The sequence below is a fragment of the Lichenostomus cassidix genome, chromosome 13 (assembly GCF_008360975.1).
Source record: "Lichenostomus cassidix isolate B80296 chromosome 13, HeHo_3.0, whole genome shotgun sequence".
In the NCBI taxonomy this organism is placed as follows: Eukaryota; Metazoa; Chordata; class Aves; order Passeriformes; family Meliphagidae; genus Lichenostomus; species Lichenostomus cassidix.
The window spans coordinates 3,378,314-3,398,520 of record NC_139494.1 but is presented as its reverse complement, the minus strand read 5'-3'; the positions used below and the strand labels follow the sequence as shown (position 1 = coordinate 3,398,520).

Here is a 20,207-nt window from a genome sequence, read left to right as displayed (position 1 = left end):
AATAGTTCCAGAGTTGATGCTGCAGAGCCCAACAGCCCAGGTTTGGTTTATATCATGGCACCCTCTTGTTTCTGGAGCTGAGAAACCACAGACAAAAGGGATGTCTGAGTTCCAGTAGGTAGGGAAGGTTTTCTGGAAACAAGGGGGCAAGTGCACGAGGCTCAGCTAACCAAGAGCAGCTTTTGCTTCCCTGTCCAGGGAAAGCCCAACATGCCTTAGCACCTCCAAAAAGCAGGGACACGCTGCCACTGCCCCCCAGAAAAGGGGAGGACAGTCTGAAATATCAGGGCAGAGATAAAGCTCCTGTCTACTGAGACAGATGTGGCCAGATGACACCTTTCCCAGAGCCCAGATGGGGAGGGCACTTCCATCTCTGAAAAGAGCAGGATGAGCAGCTCTTGGGACAGTGCTGCTTCTGCCTGGCTGTTACAGGATGCATGTTACAGGATCTTTGTGCTTATGATGCCAAAGATGCCTTGGTGCCAAAGAAATCCACTCTTGGCACTTGAGATAACCTGAGTTTTGCTCTTACTCCAATACCTGTGCTTGAGCTGCTCCTTATCAGATGAATTTGCAAGTGCACAACACACCTTTGGCTCCAGCACAGCAGCTGAGCTTATGCCCTTGCAGAGAGAGCTCCCCATCCACAGGCAGGCGGAGCACTTGGGTGCTGTACTCCCACGTTTTAATACCTGACACGCTTCTCTCGGCAGGAGGAACAGCTGAGGTCTCATGAAAATAAAATGAAGCAGATTGCAGACGAATTAGCAGAGCATAAATTACATCCTGTAGAGAAGAGCCTCAAGTCAAAAGAGGCTGAGGAATACAGACTCAAAGAACATTACCTAATATTTGAGGTAAAGGAACTTTCATCTTTTCTGTGATAAATGATACCTTGGCTGATTGAGGAGAACTAAGAACTCCAGAGTGAGTGCTGTGAGTCTGGGAGAGCATGAAAGGAGAGAGAAGGACAAGGATTCCCAAGATGGATGGGTATCTTGGGGCAGCAACAAGCCTCCCTGTTTTGCACTGAAGTTAAAAAAAGAAATAATAGACATTTCTTCCCCTCTGATTTTTAATCAGAGGAGGGGAAAACTGACAAGAGAAAGAAAATCTTCCTTTACTGTGCCAAATTTTGACATTTCCTTGGGTCCCAAGTAAGAGAGTGGTTCAGTTCTCAGTGTGCCCAAGTCTTTTTCAGCAACATTAATAAAAAGCAAAGGGAATCCCTGGGAGGATTAATCTTGTTTTGCTGCAATCATTTCTGTAAATAAAGCCAAACCCAGCATTACAGCTGATTACAGACCCTTTGTGGATGCATGTAAATAAATTTCAACTCCCTGTAAAGTATAAGAAGCATTTAATTGTGGGAGAAATGGGGTATTTTGTTCCAGTGAGAGTTGAGCAGGAGGTGTGATTGCTGCCACATAGGTGTCAGTGGGAAGGGACTGCTGGAGGCCTCTAGTCTTTGTTCCAGCAGCAACTTGGATTATTCCTAGTCTTAGCTCAGACTGAGTGTGCCATTTAATGACTAAGCCTCAAAAATCTCTAAGGATGGAAATATCCCACCTCCCTCATGCCAGGGCTGCACCACCCTTTTGTGTAACACCCAGCCTGACTCTCCACAGCCACAGCCACAGCTCCTGGCTGCTGGTTCCCTTGTCTTTGTACCAACCTTTCAAACAGTTGCTGCTGCCTTCCTTTTTCCAGCATCTGGTTTCGGATGCCTGCAGAGAAGTCTCTATCTGAGCTTTTCTCTGGACTGCCTTTTCAGTTTTCAAGGAGAAGTTGGCACTTCCAGGGCATAATTCATCTCATTTGTCTTATGAGATGTGCTCCAGAAATGCTTGTTTCTTTGTGCTGACAAAGAATCCAGCACAGGCTGCCTCTGAGATGTTAAGAGAAGGGATGGGTATTACACAAGTCCTCAAAAAGATCCCATCTAGCATTAGAACAAAGGATCCAGGCAGAGAGGATGCCTCCCTTTATCCTGTGCTCTTTGAGGAGCAATGGGGACACAACTCAGCAGCAATAACTGAACCACTGGATGGAAACAATGGCAAAGAGAAGAATGAACCAATCAAGGGGAGCTCCTAAATCAGGAAGCAGCAGATCTGTTGATCTAATTTTGCCCCCAGTATCCTCCTTATACAATCACAGTGGCAGCCAAAACCTGTACAAGCAGCTGGAGACTCCACACACACACAACCCCACACACACCCCTTTCTCCTCACACCTTTCAATAATCAGTCTTTGCACAGACCAGACATTGTGCTGTGGTTGAACTTGTGGGGTGTGATTAGTGGGACCCTGATGGTACAGGATGGTTTTCCTGCACTAGTAGATGGAATTGTTTCTTCTTGTCACACACTCCATGGCCTGTCCCTGTTCCCAGGCTCTCTGTTCCCTCTTTCCCTGCAGAAGAGCCGCTATGAGACATACATCAACCTGCTGTGCATGAAGATAAAAGTGGGGACAGATGACCTGGAGAGGATTGAGACCAGTTTCTTCAAGGTGGAAGCTGATGACCTCGCTTTGCGGAAAACGCATTCCAGCCCTTCCTTGAGCCAAGGGCACATGTCTGTCAGCTGTAAGACAGAAAAGGACATTTTAGAGCAGAACACTTAACAAGGAACACGTGCACAGGGAGATGAACCGGCGATGCTCTGCGCTCCTGGACTAGATTGATGAGCACAATTTTACTTAGGAAATTATATGAGCAAAACTGTAGACATGTATGACATGGGGATTGCTCTAGTGAAAGCAATCAAAGAAGCTTTAGTTGACACTCTCTGACAATGCTCTGGCATTTCAGCATCATCTCTTCTTCATTCCCAACTGCACCAGTGGCTTTTCTTTCCCTCCTGCTGCAGCCTGCACAACAAAGGGATATGCTGGTTCTTCTAGGGCTGGGTCGCTCTTTCCTCCACCAGCCCTGTCGCTCCTCCTTCCCTCCCTGGAGTCCCCAGCAGTTCATGGTCACAGTCCCCGGCAGTGCAGGAAACTCAGCCGAGATGACGATCTGTGGCACCACCAGCACTCCCGGAGAAGGGCACAGGGTGGCAGGGGCACATCTCTGCCCCGAGAGGAGCACGGCGTGACAGGACAGGTGTCGTGAGCTGGTCACTGGCTGGGCGAGAGGTGTCTTCAGCACGGCGTGTGGGAGCATCACCTGCCCATGGCAGGAGGAGCCTGAAGTGCCCTCTGTCACCTTATCCTTTTTATATATATATATATACATATGAATATATATAAATAAATATATATATATAAGGAAACTTTAATGTGGGTTTTTAACCTCAGTGTGCAAGTGAAGGCAAGCTGCCTGGGGAAGACACTAGGGACATGGAGGGTATGACCAGCCCACCAGGACGTTCTAAAAAAATGGAGTAGCTGTGTATCTTTTTTTTCTTTTTCTCCTTTTTTTTATTTGAATGGAAGTCCCCCCTGGCTTTGCTGTGAAACATCGCTGTCCCGTTCCTGCTTCTTCAGACAAACTGCCCAAGTGGCTGCTAATTTGGCCACCATGGGATCTAGCACTCTGGGTTCAAGGCACAACTGGAGCTGTGTGAAAGCTCCAGCAGAACCTTTGTGTGCAGGAATGATCCCACCTGCCTGTCCCTGCTGTATTCCTCCATCCTGCGATGCACATGTGTACTCTTTTAAGTGGGAATTGTGTTTTTGTTCCTTTCTGCTGTCTGTGGTCCAATGATTTACTGTTGTGCTGAAGTGATTCCTCTGCATTTCAATGCCACGACTGTCCTCCCACACTTTATTTATTTCACTGTTTTGTTTGATCCTTTATCTCAGATTGCTTTTCTTTCCCCTAGGTGCGTTCACAGTAATCAAGTTCCAGTTTTGAAGGATCTTGTAGCTGCTAATTACAGTCATTTATTGTTTATATTTTGCAGCATTTTTTAAACAAACAAAATAAGATTTATTTGGACCTTCAATGTTTGAGAGCCGATGGACTACTGTTTTCCATGACAGTTCATGACACTAAAAACCTCTTTCCAACTTTATCACCTCTTCTTTTATCTCTGTTTCTTTGTACAGTTTGATAGTTTATTTGAAATGATGCACTAAGAATCATGTAAAAAAAGAATAACAATAAAGCTGAATCTGTTGGTAAAGAGAACTGGTCTGAAGCATCGTTCCACTGTGTGCTGGATTGATCCCAGATTTCACAGCACCAGAAGGCCAGGCTGATACAGATCTCCACCAGCACCTGATGCAGAAAAGCCAGGATCCTATGGACAGGCAGCACCAGGAAATATCCATTCCTTTCCACAAGTGGGTACCAGCCCACCATCCTCTTGGATGATTCTGGAGCAGGTGTGGATAGATGAGCTGCTTTGGGAACACATTCAAGTAACTCTTCCCTCCGTCTGGTGCATCCCAGGTGGGTCTGTCCACATGCAGCCTAGAGATTTATGGGAGCAGAAAGGCACCAAGCCCTGCATCAGTGGAGATGTTCTCACAATTGCTCCAGAGGAATCTGTGGCTATTTCTGCAAGGCATCGTTGCTTTTGTGTCAGGTATTGTACAGACATTCCTTGCACCAAAGACCTCCAGGATGTTCCTACTCCCATGAAGTGTTTGGTGCCCAGACTCCTACAGTGGAAGTCCAGGGGAAAGCTGGACCCAACTCTTCCTCTCCAAAATCCCAGGTAGCATTTTGTACCTCAGTCTTCCCTTTCTGAGCGTTCCTTCCAGTGGGCAGTGACATCTCCAGTGTGTTTGAGCTGCCACCAAGAGCAGCTCAGCCCCCAGGTTGAAGGTGCCAGTCTGCCATCCTCAGCTGGGAGTAGCTTACAGAGAAAAGCAAGATCTTGCAATGTCTCCTCTGGGCAGCAGGAAAGAGACTCAGAGCCATGAGACTCACCACCCCATGGATGTGGGAAGGGGTGGCAGCTGAAGTCAGACCACACAGGGCAAGACAGCTCGGAGCGATAACCTTGCACTTGCTGAGTGCCAGCAGTTTGCCTGGTGCACAAGTCCTGATCCAGGTGCACACACATGTGAAAATGTGTCGAGAGCATCTTACCTACATGAAGGCACTGACCACAGCCAAAAATGCTTTATTTGACCAATCCACAGCCTCAGCTTTTGACCTGGAAGAAAATGGCTTTTTTCGTCCCTTTTTCCCTCCCTGGAGGTCAAGGATTCAGCCACCCACCACTAAGAAAGAAGAGCAGCATCTCAGAGGAATTAGGCGCCACATCCTTTCCTCCCCCTGGAGTTACTCAGATGCACTTTCTGGCACATCCCCAGCCTGTGCCAGCTCCTCCAGCTGGTACCACGACTGCTTTGGGTCTCACACAACCTCACCTGGCAGTGGTGGTTCAGCCTGACCTTCCTTCCAGGCCACTTGTCCCGGACACAATGCAACACCAAATTTATTTTAGAGGGACTTCATTGTGGGGGAGGCTTTGTGACCCCAAAGCCAGGATGCAACACTCCTCTCCTGCTTGTGTCACCAATCTGTGTCATCAGAGCAACTCCTTCCCCTCTGGGAAGGGCATTAAAGGCATCATACATGTGGAGTAGAGCTGTCAGGAGGCTTTGGTGGCTCCCCCACCTGTGAAAATTGCTGTAAAATATTTACGACAAAACCCTAGGAACACACACTGCTGGAAATGAGGAGTCTAAAAATAAACCAGCCAGGGAAAAAAGAAAGAGATACAGGCTTCCTTCAGAGGCAATTGGAGAGAAAATTGACGTAGCGTAACTGCCTCTAAATATAGAATGCAATTATGGGAATCAAGGGGCACGTTTAGCAAAAAAATCACCACAAAGAATCCTGAGGTTGCCATGGCTCAGAGCTAGTGGTGTTTCAGCAGATGCAGAACATCACAGATCCCTGCAAACCATGGAGCAGGGAAATGTCCCCCTGTGCAGGGCAAACCCACAGCTCCTCTCCAAAGGACCCAGAGAGATTCCTGGTGGGGATCAGCTACATTGAGCACACCCTAAGATTTGGCCACATGGTTGTTCTGCGTGCCAGGGAGACCCAAGAGCTGCACCTTCTTGTAATGCAGATGCTGCTGTGCCCTCCTTGGGGGGATTTCTCCATGAATGGATCTCACCAGCTCACAGATTCTGAGGAGAGCCAGGCAGGGAGATGGGGCTGTTTGGGAACCCAAAGGCACCCAATCTCTCTCTTCTATGTGTCTGGGGATCAGCTGTGGTGATCTTCCACATGTGTCCATCCCAAGAGGTCAGGTGTTCTCTGCCCATTCCTGTCTATCTCACTGTGTTCCAGGTCAGAACTGGAGCAGCTGAGATGGGGGATCAAAGGCAGCAGGGAGCTGGAGCTTATCCCAGGAGTAATGGGAGAGTGCAGAGCTACACTGCTGCCTTCATCCAGCAAGGCTTGGGACTGCAGCAAAGTGGGACAGGATGTGTCCAAAGGCAAATGTCACCCAAATTGGGACTTAGCCCTACCACCTTTATCCCCAGTTCTAGTTACCTAACACCTCTTTTGCACATTGCTGTTGGGCGATGTGGGTCCCATGGCAGGAGGGGAGGATCCTTCAGCACTTAACCTTCTGGGAAATCAGTGCTGAGATGCTTTTATTCAGGGTGGAGTGCTGAGCCCTCTGGTCTGTCTGGAGGCCCTACAGGACATGCAATGAATGTTTGGGGTGGCCTGTGACCCAGCCAGATCAGCTCCAGGGCAATGGGTATCCTGGAGGGGTTGGAGCAGAAGAAGTCCAGGCTGTGGGTGTGTTTAGCCTGGCTTCCAGCATGGGCAGCACTGTGAGGACTGGGGACTTCTCTTGTGGCTCCAGGCATTCAGAGAATGGGTTGGAAGGGACATTAAAAATCATCTAGTTCCAACTAGATCATCTAGTTCCAACCTATCCATTCCAATAGGGCTGGCTTGGTGTAGCAGATCCCTCTCCTGTTAAGTGAGTTCAGCTGGGACTTTCGGATAACTGTTTGTGTCACTGAGCAGGAACAGGAGAGGGAGATAGGAGCTGGACTGAGCTGTGGGTGCCACCTCAGGGTCAGTGCTCCTGTGACTACACCACATTGCCGGTGAGAGCCCTACATGGGGACCAGCCAGAGACACAAATTTGCCATGGAAGAGCTGGACAAGGGACCTGTTTTCTGGGTGGGTCAGTGTTGCATGGCAGCACAGGGATGGCAGGGTTAGACCCAACACATCTCTATTCTATTGAAAGAGTCACTGAAATAGGTGCCAGGACACAGCAGATGCCAAGCCTCCTGGCCTCTCTTGGCACAACTATAAACTTCCATGGTTCAAGTGAAGGGGGATCTTGTGGTCTGCAGTTGGAGGAGGAATGGCATCCCCCCGGGAGATGTGTGGGTAGCATTCACTCACCTCAGTGAGCCCCCACTCCTGAGCCCTGCAGTGAAGGTCAAATGTCCATGCCAGGTAGAAAAACACCCACCTGTGGGTCTCTATGGGCATAAAGATCTGTACTGAACCAGAGCATCTCTCATATGAGGAAAGGATGAGGAAGCTGGGACTGTCCAGCCTGGAGAGGGGAAGGCTCAGGGGTGCCTTATCCGTTTGTTTAAATACCCAATGCATGGCAGTGAAGAAGAGGGAGCAGGACTCTTCCCAGCAGTGTCCAGGACATGAGGCAATGGGCCCAAATTAAAAAATAGTAAATTCAGTCTGAACACAAGAAGACCCCTTTTTGCTTGGAGAGGGACCAAACACTGGCAGAGATTACCCAAAGAAGTTGTGGTATTGCCATCCCTGGAGATATTCAAACCCTGACTGGGCACAGGCCTGGGCAGCTGACTCTGGGTGAGCTGGTGGAGCAGAAAATGTGGAATGAGTCTCTCCCAGCCTCAAACAGTCCGTGATTCTGTATATGGTGCCTGTCACAGCTCCCTATTTGCCCTGCAAAGGGCCTGAGATTAATGCAGCCCACAGCTTGTTATTTCTTATTTTATTTATAATATAAAAAATGTTCAAGTGTTAAACAGTCAAGAGTTCTGACATTCAGACAATCCAGAGCAAACTTTGACAATCATCTTATGACAAATTAGCAGAGTTTTCTATCTGACCCCATCATGGGTGAGGAATAGAGGGTTTAGTTACTTTATTGCTAAAAGTTAAATGAAATAATACACTGTCAATTGTTGTATTATCTTCTCAGTCACAGCTTCACCATGCATCCAATCTACAGTATCTGAAATGCAAAGGACATGCAGAAGTAAAAATATAAAAAGAAAAAGTCAGGCTACAATGTAAACAGGTTTGCTGCAGAGAACTGAGGAGAGGGGGGCACTTCCACGGGGGATGCTCTGCCGCCTGGACACGCAGGACTGTCTCTTTGCGCCACAGAGCCGATGGCCAGAGCTGCTCCGAGTTTGGGAACGTGACTTCCGTCGTCAATGGCAGGACGTGACAGTAACAACTATCTTTACAATACGTGGCACGGCCGTACGGGAGAATCCGCTCGCTGGGCTGCCCCACGCAGGGCCCTCCTGGCCAAGGCAGGCGTGGCAAGCAGAGCCCTAAGTGCTCAGGGTCCTACTGACCCCTGGGGCAGCGTGGCCGGTGACTGCCTGGCTCTGTGTCCAGGGTGACACTCGGCTATCTGCGCCATGGGACCACCCTCTGGGTGTCCCCCCGGCACCCCGGCCGAGGGTGTCACGCAGGACACAGCAGCTCTGGCAGTCCCACGGTGCCATGGCCAACGCTGCACCGCTCAGCCGAGGGGACGCCGCGGCCAGCACGGCAGTGGGGTGGCAATGTGGCCGCGGGCACCATGGCTGAACGGAGCCACCCCGCCAGACCACCGCGCAGGGCCAGCTGCCAGGGCTGGCTCAGTGACCCGGATTCAAGGGTACGTGATGGGTATGATCCACCATGGTCACAGGGGTGTCTGCCTCGCTTCACTACTAACCTGTGCCAACCCCACTCCAGACCCACCGTGAGATGGCCAAAGGTTGAGAGCTATATTGTAAGGGCTGCTGCTGCTGCGCGATTTCATTTTCTCTTCCTACCTCTGTGGCAAAAGAAACGTTATTTCTGCATTTCAGCACGGTGCTGTTGGGTTTCTTTTTCTCCTGATTTAAGCAAAAATACAAGTAGTTTACAGGGCAAGACAGATCCTCGTTAGACATGATAATGGAAATGCTCCCATCATGTCCTTAATGTGTGTTTAAACAATACTTTAAAGAATAAGATCATTAATAGCAGGGTACGGGGCAAAGTGGCAAGGCTGTTTTCTTCCAACAGAAGAGCGCCCTTGTGACAGGTTGTCTCCCAAACAAAAATCTATGATCTTAAAAATGCTACTGAAACAGAATCCTCAGCATGAATCCCAGCACTAGCATACAGCAAAAGGCACCACGATAGTTTTGTTTTCTATTTTTAAGTAGTCAAAAATTGGCCCACTTTTTTTTTAACTTTATTGTTTGTTTTCTTTTCTTCTTCTTTTTTTTTTTTTTTTTTTACTTTTTTTTTCTCGGAAGCTGTAAATCAAGACATTACATATAAATAGAGATTCCCTATAAAAAAGTCATTGTCGTTAGCTATTATAAGACAACTTTGCTAAAATGAAAATAAAACATTTTTATTTGTTATATTTTTTGTTTTTCCCTCTTTTATATAAAATAAAAATATTTATTTTTGTTCTGTGTTTTTTTGTTTTGTCTCGTCTCGCCTCCCTCCTCTCGGCCTCCTCCATGCGGGTTACGGCTGCGCGCAGGAGCGCGGGAGGCGCCTAGAGAGAGTCGGGGTCCGCTTTGGGCGCCACGTGCGCCAGGCTGCCGCGGCCGCCATCGCCGTGCGCGCTGTGCCCGCGGCACGAGTAGTGAGTCCGGCTGTCGCCCGGCCGGTGCAGCGGCGGCGACTCTGTGTGCGCCGCCTCATTGTTCTGAGTGCTTAGGAACGGGGTGCTCTCGGCCACCAGCTCCTCGTCAGACTCGCTGTAAGAGGCGCTGCTCAAGGAGAAGGAGTCCCGGACGGCTCTGGCTCTGTGAGGGATGTGCCCGTTCAGTTTGGATTTTTTCCACCGCCTGTTGCTGCTGGCTGTTTTCTTTGGCTGCTCTAGCGCTGTGACGTACTCCTGCGTCGTCTCGTACTCGTCGTCCTCTGTGATGCGGAAGGGGCTGGAGGGCAGGCTCCCCATGCTGTCGTTTAGGTAGGTCTTCCTTTGGTAGTAGCTGTCGTACCTCTGCGTGTCCTGGAAGGGGAGCTGGTACCGCCGCAGGAGGGGCTGCTGCTCCTCCACACGGAAGCTGATGGGAGCCGCCGGCGGCAGGGACACGGCGTGCGCCGAGTTGGGAGAGGTGATCTCGAAGGTGGGCACCTGCGTGGTCATCGAGTAGTGGAAGTCAACAGGCGACAGGCGTGCTGGTGTGGTCAGGGCCGACACGTACCTGGAAAAGCAACACCTCTGTTTGGACACCGAACAACCCCAAAAACCACCAGCTGGGCCTGCGCTTTGCTGAACATCTGGCCCAGGGCCCATGAGGCCTCCAGTGAACCCACTTGTGGAGCTCTGCTTCTCCAGGGGAACCAGGTGGAGGGACCTTGCACTGCTGTGCCAAGGGAGGGTGAGCTGCTGGCTTCAATGGGCGCTGGGGCAGCATGTGCTGAGCATCCCTGGACTACTTCTCCCGAGGGACTCGCAGTGTAATTCCCACTCTGCATCGCTGCAAACCAGCAGCATGTCCCAGCAGGCTGAGTCATGGCTTCACTGCCTCTCATCTGCCTGACAGCTGCTTTCTGTTCCCTCTGGAGCTGCCAGGCTTCTCTCTGAGGAAGGTCCCTGGAATTCCCTCCCCCTGTTTAGGCCGCAAATGGGGAAAGCCTGGGCATTGCTTTCTCTGACTTAGCACAAATCTTGTGTCTTAAAAAGCTATCTACTGCTTTCATCTGCTCTAGTGACATCAGTGTGGTCACTCAGGTCTGGTCAAGACCCTCTCCACACAGCCCTTCCTTCAGCATCACCTCTTTCTAAGGAGCAGATCTTATTTCCTCTCTGTAGCCCCAATGGTGTTTCTGCCCAATCCCACCTGCCCAGGCTCTCTGGCTCATCCTGGACCTTTTGACCCATGTGTTTTGTGATGTATGAGATCTCCATAGGAGCTGGGTCAGTCTGCCTGAATGGAACAGGAATGAGCGCAGGAGATGCTGCCTTTCTCCTCTGCCTCATGGACAAGTTCTACTGCCTTGAAGGGCAACTGCCTGAAAGTGGCCATGCGGCCACCAAGAGTCACTCATGGCTACCTGCAAAGGGCTCAAGCAAGGCTGGAGATGTGCTTCTGCTCCATGAGGAACCAGACTGGGAAGAGGACAACTGTTACTGCTGCTTCTGATGTCTCAGCTCTGCGGTTGTGTTCCTTGGAAGGTTGGGTCACGCCGAGTCCTGTCCCAAGGCTGTGCCCACATGCAGCACCCTGCTCACCCACCCATCCAGGCCTGTGCTGAGGACAGACACCTTTTCCCCAGGTACCTGAGGGCTAGACCTTGCTGGAGCTGCCAGCTCACCATGCTGCTCAGGGCGTTCTCTCAACCAGCAGTATATTCCACTCCTGTCATCCCTGTGCTCCAAACCTACATTGCCATCAGGGTGCAGAGCTGGCTACTCCCTGACCAGAGTGGCTTCCTGGGGTAGCAGCTTCCTCTGGTAGGACCAGGGCTGAAGTTTCCCCAGTGCTACCACGGCACTCCTGCTCTAGGGCCGGTAAAAGCAAACATTTTTGTGTTTGGCACAGAGGGCACAGCTTGCCTCTGCTGTGCCTTGGTGCCACCAAGCAGTGGGCTCTGACCTCTCGCTGTGGGGTGAGTCCCGCAGGGAATCCACCGAGTCACGGTACTGCGTCGTTGGCCTCCGTGAGTCCTCGATGCAGAAGGTGGCCCCGCGGCGAGCCCGTGCCTCCACGCACGCGGGGCTGTTGCATTTACTGGTTCCCACCGAGGACAGCATTATCCCAGACTGGGAATCTGAAGTCAGGCTCTCTGTTCGCTCCAAGCTCCAGGTGTGGCTTTCATGTCTGTGGAGCAAAGCCCATAAGGACAGTAAGCAAGGAATCCCCACCCAGCTCTTCTCCAAAGACCTGCACACAGGCACTGCTCATGCTCAGCTCTGAACCTCTGCTCTGGTGTTCCCCTTCTCTCTGTCTCTCTCGTTAGGAAACATCAGGCCAGACGAACCAGGATTCCCTGATTCCCAAACCTACCTTTGACTTGCCTTTCTTTGCTCCTTCTTGGAGATGCCATTAGAGGACAAAGAAAGTAAACCAGAGCGATAGCAGGTATTTATCCCACCACGGGATAAATGGCTGGGAGCAGGATGGGACAGCCTCTGGAGGGAAGCCAGGGCAATTCTGCTTTGTGCTTGCAAAGTGTTCTGGGTGTGGAACAACACATTGGCTATGCCAACGCAAGTCAGCCAAGTTTCTTCAAATGTGCCACCTGCATTGCCAAGTGACAGCCCCTTTGGAATCACTACCAGAGAGGAGCCAGGAGAAGCCACTCAAAATTAGCAGAGCAAAGTGTACCAAAGATTTTGGCAGCAAAACACTTTCAAGGTGCTAGACAGAGACTATGATGTGCTGAGCAGTTGGAGCCCCACCTGCCTCAGTCTTGGTGCAAATGGGACATCCCACAAGGACTCACTGGAGACACCTGGGGCCACCTGCACAGCAGGGTGCCACCTGTGCCACGGCCACCACGCTGACCCTGAACATTGCAGAAATACATGATCCATAAGAGCAACCCATCTGAACTTCAAAACTTCACCAGATGGAGCTGTGGGGGTGGAGGATTTTGGGTGGGGGTTTACAGAGGAGAGCAGCCCTCATCAAGCCTACCCAAGAACTTGTTAATTATTGATGGCTCCAGGCACATGCTCATTTATAACTTCAAACAGCGTCCTCATTAGAGGCGCTGATGGAGTAAAATGGAGCCTGATTATGCCAGTAGTTTGCCTCTGGCATGACTTCAAGAAGCACCTGCTTGCTGCACTTGACTCAGGAAAATGAGGTGGCAGGTAGCCAGGACCAGAGGCTACACAAGGTAGGTTCCTCCCTACAGCTGTCATGAGCTAATGCGGCCCTCCAGACACACCTTTGTGCCTTCAGAAGGTGCCATGGGATGGCCCAGGCCTTTGAAGTGAGCATGGAAGGCCAGCAAGGTGCAGCTCTGCAGGCACAGGAGTCTCTGTGCACTTGGCTCGAGCTTGCACACACCTAGCCAGGGCTGGGCTGTAGAGTACAAATGCAAAAAGCCTGGAAAACACACAGTCTAGCTCATGAGGTGTGGGATTTCCCGTGAAAAAGGAGTCATTCCCAGCCCATCAAGTCATTCCTGGCTCCCTTTCTACTTGCTGGAAGTATAGTCAGAGGAATCTGGGGAGGAATTCACCTGAAAACCCAAGTTCAACTTCTGAAGTTGATCTTGTCCGTTGTAACCCAGAGTACTTGCTCAAGGCTGAGGAATGCCTGAAATGGATGGAAACCTGCCTGGAGACATCTATGAGGTTTAGTGGAAAGAATTCCTGCATTCCTGGATGAATGGAGACAATCCCATCAGGCTAATGAAGGACATGAGCCAGTCATGTATCAAAGGCAAGTGATCTCCAAGGGAAACCCCTGTCACTTACTGGAAGAAGCACAAGAGCTGTCAAAGAGGAAGAAGTGGAACATCCAAACTCAAAACAGCACAGGACTTTCTTTAGAGCATTTGAGGGATTTTTCTGAACATCATAAAAACAAGGAAATCTATCTGTAGTTTAAATGTTCTCAAAAACCATGAGAAAATTCAGGTTCCAAGCTATGTTGTTCTTCCCTCAATGGTTATTTTGAAGTGAAAAAAATATGTCTCATCCTGTGTCACAAGAATTATAGGTACTTTCCTTCTAGACCCAGTTTTCCCAAAAGCTTCAGAATGACTTCCAGTGAGAGAGGTGCCACCACCTGAGGCTGAGGGTGATGAATTGCATAGAAGCATTTTCTTTCTGGTTGAGACTTGTGACTTCCAAGTCAGACCCTGACTCTGGCAAACCAATCAAAACATTTTGTGATATTTTGTGTACTTTATCTCCCACAAGTCAAATACACTCTAAATATTAAACAGATAACCTGTGTGTGCTTAATGAAGTATTTCAGACGTCCAGCATGGCTGCAAACACAACCTGCAAAACCTTTCCTACATACATTTGGGTCTGTGCAAAGTATGGAAGCACAAGTTCATTTCCTCCTGTTTTCCAGCTATGTCAGAGCTGCAGGATCCTGCTGGCACCTCCTTGCAGATCAAGGATCACACGTTTCCATACCTCTCAGTAACTAGTTGTGCCTGCAAAGTCCTGCAGTGTAGACCTGGCCTGTATGCCACTGCAGAGCCAGACATCAAGTGAAAACAGAAGGGGAGGTGAAAGGAAAACCTTTGAATCTCACAGCATCCCATGGCAAACGGCAGAGAAAATACCAGAGAAAATGGTATACATCACCTCTGGCTGGACGTTGGAGTGGCTGTGGAGCAGTGATGAGACGGGGAGCAGGAGTGACTTCCTGAAAAGGTTGTCTCTGTTTCCCTTCGGATCACATGCTCAGTGGCAGAAACGTTCTTAGAAATATACTGCAAAATAGAAAGAATCACGCAGATCAGGCACTGGTCTGTGAATGCTGCCAAAGAAAAATTTAGCTGGCCTGATTATTTCTGGTGAAATCAGGTGAGGACTGAGAGAACCCAGAAGCTCCGCACCCCACGAGAAAGGACAAGGTGGGTGGAGGTTTTTCTCTGCCCCTTCACTTTGAACACTAGAAAAGGGCTCTTGCACAGGGACTGCAGAAGGGTATGGAGAGCTGAGGAGTTCCCCAGAGGACAGTGGTACCATGAGTAGCTACTGAGCAGAGACACATCTCTGCCCACAGCAGGTTACACCCGACCGAGTACCGGCAAAAAGAGAACAATGTGAAATCTGTCAGAGATGCGAGTCCTACAGGAACATCAGATGTGATCCAAATATTTGTGCTGAGATATTCCTTCATCTAACGAGCAACTCTGCTTCTCACAGAGACTCTAAGGTCTCTGGGAGAGTCTGTACTTTGGGGCTAGGGGGCTGTAGTTCTTAGAATTCTCCTTCCCCTTTCCTTCAGGGCTGGGAACCAACCTAGCTAAATTTTAACATCCAAAGGGTGACCCAAAAGAGCTTGCAGCTGATTTATTGGACTAATTTCTAAGAGTACTTCTTGTTTGGCTCTGCCTCTCCCATCCCTTTTTCTGACCCATTTCAAGGCCTTGGTCCAGCAAGGCCCTTAAGCCCATTGATGGCCCTGTTGAGTTCACAGGGTTTGATGGGAATCTCATGTGACTAAAGTCAGGAGAGTGACTGAACTGCCCTCTGGATCCTGTCCTATAGACTTAGATTGTTCTTACTGGTGTGACAGTGGCATCCCACAAGGACTTCCCACCTTGCCCAGGACAGAACCCCTGGCATGGGCACGTGGGCTGATGGACAGCTGACCACATCACCATGATGTGCTTCAGCACGACACGGTCACCATGGTGGCTCTGGTCACTGCTGCGCTGATCTCATTTGTCATCCCCTGAAGTAGGACTTGACAGGATAGCATAATAAACAGCAAACATCAGGTACATCTCTCCTAGTGGAAATCAGGGTCACACTGGATTCATCAAAACAAGCCTAACCCAAATGCCTGAATCTCATCCTGTATTTCAAAGCAAAATCACATTCCCCTTCAGATGCTGATTTTGGAAATGTTTCTGTGCAGAACCTTATCTTTTTGCTCAAGTTTGTGTTTTGCTCCTCCCGCACATGCACGGAGGTGAGTAAGGATACACATCCATGTCAAATCCCCGGTGGAAAACAGGCCCTCAGTAGCAGGCAGGGAGATGGAGACAAAGGGTCTTACATCAGCCATTTGGATTTCCTCAGGATCCAAACGTGGATGGCTTGGCCCATTTGCAAGGCTCCGGTTTTGATGAGCAGGACACATGTTCTGCCGCAAGTGGTTATGCATTTGTTTTCTTTGTTTCCTTTAAAACAGAAAAAAATCTATTAGGGACCCTTCTCTCATGGGGCTCTCTGTCCCCAGAGATGAAAGAGAAGGCAAGTCTTGGACACGTGAATGTTCCGATGGTGTTTGTGAAAAGCTGCAAACAACAAACAAGGCATTCAACACTTAACATCTCCTATGGCTTCTCCAAACTAAAGGCGAACTTTTCTTATCATAGACAACTGGAGAAGTTGGGTCCAGGGTCCTCCTTTTCAAGACAAGGCTCAGCACAATGCAGCAGAGCCAGGGGCACCACGGTGCTGGCAGGGGAGGAGAAAAGTGGGGAAGAAGGAAAAGGGGAAGTGAGCCTTGACTTGGCTTTGGTGACAAAGTACTTGACCTGTCGTGCATTAAGGACAAACTGGCAAAGCCTACCCATGCCCATGGTGGAACATCTGCTCCACAAGACTCACCGAGTCCCAGGGGCACCCTGAACTGAGAGGAGGTGCAGGCTGAGTAGGGAGAAAAGTGCTGTCCATGCAGGGAAGGTTGACCATAAATAGAGGTTCCCAAGTCTCCTGTTTCATCAGGATTGCTCTGGAAGTCCCTGCAATGTACATAGCTGAGCCCATGGCTACTGCACAACAGCCCAGTGTGCTTCTGCTGGCAGAAGCTGACTGCTGGCTTAGGGGCCAGCTTTTCCCTGTAACACAGCATCACCTAGCTGGGCAAAATGATGCTGGTCCAGGGGATAGGCAAAAGGTGCCAGGAAAACATCCTGGGTAGACAGCTTCACTGACCTCCTGTGTGAAACCTTCCTGGGAATAGCACAGCACATGACCTTGTAAAAACAGTGTGTGGGTGAAAAGTATGAAAGTGTGGAACATGAACACTGCCTCTCACTAACCTCTGGCCAGTTCTTGCCTGTCAGCCCCCCATACTCACTTGGTTTTACAGTAAGCTACCACACAGACGATGCCCACCACCAGCAAGGCAACACAGATTCCCGTGATGGTTAAAACTCTCTTCTGGTAGAGCTCTTCAGCTTCTGCAAATGGAGAGAAAGAAACCAGTTACCGCTGGGCTCCAGCACCAGGGCTGCGTCTGGCTGCACAGGAACCAGCCCTGCATGGGGGTGAGATGGAGGACAGGGCTCGGGCAGACCTCCTACCAATCCACTGCCCATCTAGTGGCTGCCCCAAACCTGAGCCCAGCTGGCCCAACCTTACTCATCCCTAAAAAGACCTTCACTCCTTTTGTCACCCTGTGCCTTTGCCCTCACTCACTTGGCAGCTCACCCCTTCTGCACTCACACTTCTTACCTTCCCTTCTTTTCCCACAGTGACTAATCTCAAAAAGCCCTGCGGTTCTCCTCTCCCTTCCAGCAGATCCCTCCTTTCCAGTGCCCTGGTCACCTACCACAGAAGCCCTGGAGCACACCCCTCTCTCCATGAGCACACACCCCCTGTGATCCCTGATCACAGGCTCTGCTCTGCCCGGCTCAGGATGGCTCTGCCTCGCAGCAGCTGCATGCCCTGGAGCTGGGTGGTGTCGAGGACCACCGAGCAACAAGCCACAATGCATGTCAGTGCTGAAAGGGGCATCCTGGAACAGTCAAAAAGCAGCATGAGGATGGAAAAGTGATAGCGTGTCAGGAAAAGGAAAGGGAGTGGAGTAATTAAAATACAGGAACCAGACATGGATTTTTAATGAAACCCTAGGAAGCGATTCATTCCATTGCACCAGGTAACTCAGAGGCACACACAAAATGTAAGCAGCTTGCTGCTGCCTCTCTCAAACACCACCATGTGTCACGGGCTACCTTTCAAACCAGAAGAGCCACTTGCACCAAAACCCAGACCATGCTGGAAGTGAGGTGATTCATTCCCACCAACCAAAGCTCCCAGGAAAAGCTTGGATCTCGCTTGGAGTGCAACTGCACTGCACCTAGGCAGCAACACCATGGCAAGGACACCTCTTCCTCCGTGGCTACACCAGAGCAGATGTGACATCCAGCAACCTCCACCGAGATCAGCAGAGGCAATTTGGCTCTCCAGCTGGATGACTGAGAGAAGGATTCAGTGCAGAGCTGCCATGAGTGTTTCAGTTCAGCAGCTGTGAACGACGTCCTCATGCCCCCACACTAGGTGTTAGTGTTAAACTTATTGGGGTTTGCACCTTCTTTAATATTAATTGGAATATTTTTTTAAATCTAGATTAGGCAATGAAAGTCATGCCATGGTTGATGTGCTCAGTGTGCTTCACCACACCAATCAAAACACCTTGAACAGACCATGCGATATCCCCTGTGCTATCAAACACTCAAATACAAAACCAGAAGAGAAACAGGTCTGGTCCCAGGAACACCCTTTTTCTAAGGAAAAAAAAAAGTTGGGGGGAAGCAATGAAACATTCCAGACAACTGGATATTTAGAACAATTTCAGCTTGCCATTCTAGGCTGGAAAATGCATATTTGGAAGAAAAAAAAAAAAGGTGCTAGGAAAAATTGTTACCTCTTTCTAACTTTCAAAATGGGAATGGAGAAAGGTTTGGTAAACAAGGGCTGGCAAGAAAGACAACCCTGGCATGAAGATGCAAAATACAGTAAATAAAGCTTTCTTGTGTTTTGGTTTTACTTTTTTTTTTCCCTACAAGGAACCAGGTGGAGCTGGAATGGAGGAAGAACCCACTCTGGGGTGAAACTCCTCCTTCAGTGATGTGCTCCTTTTGTATGGGTGTCCCATTCCAGGCATCAGCAACCATTGCAGACACATTTTTTTGCTCTTGCACACCTCCGGGACCTGGATTCCGGCTGTACAGCTCTCTCCTTCAGACAGGAGTTTCAGAGGTTTTATACAAATTAGGAAGACCAGCTGGGATCACATCCTGGTTATGGATGGCACTGGGCAAGAATTTTGCTACTACCTAGCAAAAACTTTAAAAAAAAAAAAAAAGGCTGGGAGGGAGGTCAGTTTTCACCAGGGACTCATCCATCAAGCCAAATTTTCCAAGGGTTCTTCACCAGCAATGGTTTTTGCTAAAAAGACTTTTCTCATAAGCATAAATCATTTCCTTTGAATCATGGAGGAGGAAGAAAGAGCAAAGACAGTAAAACTATGGCTATTTTTTTTTGGTTTGTTTTTTTACCTTTTACAGGACAAAATTCTTTGGCCAAGGCTCAAAGCCCAGCCTTTGTTCTGGTGATCACATCAGTATGGGACCCTGACTCTGGGGTGTCTGACTGTCCTGAACCTTCACATGAATTGCATGGGGAATGCTTCAGTTCATCAGAAATGCAGATTTGGCCTCTCTGTCTCGAGCTGACAGCTCTGCTACGTGGAGCGGTGAAGTGTGAGGTTGTGCATCACTGCTGCAAACTAAAAATTGAATGATCTGCTGATAGCAATTTAGCTTGGCTCCCAACATCTCATTGAAGCTGATGCTTGATAACAGTATCTTCATGTTGCACAAAACCATCTCAACAACAACAGAAAGAAGAGAGTGCACACTACAACTCTGTATTTGAGCAGGTAAGATCCCAGAGCAGGACAGGTCCATTTGTGTCTCTATGCTCTACAAACACCACGTCTTCATCAGCAGCATGGTCACTTTACAGCAGCAAACACTATGAACAAACCATGTGGTGCCACACAATGCCGACAGAGCCACAGTCCAGCCATGGTGTCACAGCAACGCATGACAGTGACAGACGAATGACAGAGGAGAGACGACTGCAGACTGGGAACAGGATGTGTGCAGCTCTGTGATGACATTGAGAATGGATGAGGAAAAGGACAAAAGGTCAACAAAAAAGGGATGTCAAAAATCCTCAATTTTAAAGTTTAAGTGTATTTGCATTAGCAGCACCACTTTCTCTGAAACGCCCTGACTACAACATTCACACATTTTCTGCATCAGGGAAGGACTGCTGGGGATGCACACCCAGTCCTGGGGGATCAGGCATACAAAAACTAGAGGAGATAGACTTATCCACCTTTAGTTAGTGCATGTCCCTCTACCTCAGGGACCTCAGAAGGCAATTTAGGATCCACAGGTGAAAGACTGGTGTCCCCATACCTCTAGCAAAGGGAATTAAAGCATCTTCAAATGAAGATCTGCTCTGACTGACACTGCCAAGCCAATGCTTTTAAGTGATCAGTCATGGAATTGTCATAGAAACCTAGAATGGCTTGGGTTGGAAGGGACCTTAAAGCTCATCTCATTCCAGCCCCTCTGCCATGGGCAG

The 20,207-nt window shown here is 49.3% G+C and overlaps 2 protein-coding genes across 11 annotated transcripts in view; one reads left to right on the top strand and one right to left on the bottom strand.

Moving 5' to 3' along the window:
• Nucleotides 1–4,138, top strand: part of PSD2 (pleckstrin and Sec7 domain containing 2) — a 72,026-nt gene extending 67,888 nt beyond the window's left edge. For all 5 annotated transcript variants that reach the window (XM_085073380.1, XM_085073379.1, XM_085073381.1 and 2 more), the window contains 2 exons: nucleotides 714–857; nucleotides 2,422–4,138. In XM_085073380.1, the coding sequence (XP_084929506.1) occupies nucleotides 714–857; nucleotides 2,422–2,628 (351 nt within the window). In that variant the 3' untranslated portion in view covers nucleotides 2,629–4,138. The remainder of the gene's footprint in view (nucleotides 1–713; nucleotides 858–2,421) is intronic.
• Nucleotides 4,139–7,916: 3,778 nt separating this feature from the next.
• The window catches only part of NRG2 (neuregulin 2), a 151,259-nt gene continuing 138,968 nt past the window's right edge, over nucleotides 7,917–20,207 (bottom strand). For all 6 annotated transcript variants that reach the window (XM_085073371.1, XM_085073372.1, XM_085073373.1 and 3 more), the window contains 5 exons: nucleotides 16,906–17,008; nucleotides 15,877–16,000; nucleotides 14,451–14,578; nucleotides 11,770–11,994; nucleotides 7,917–10,374 (listed from right to left, as the gene is read on the bottom strand). In XM_085073371.1, the coding sequence (XP_084929497.1) occupies nucleotides 9,717–10,374; nucleotides 11,770–11,994; nucleotides 14,451–14,578; nucleotides 15,877–16,000; nucleotides 16,906–17,008 (1,238 nt within the window). In that variant the 3' untranslated portion in view covers nucleotides 7,917–9,716. The remainder of the gene's footprint in view (nucleotides 10,375–11,769; nucleotides 11,995–14,450; nucleotides 14,579–15,876; nucleotides 16,001–16,905; nucleotides 17,009–20,207) is intronic.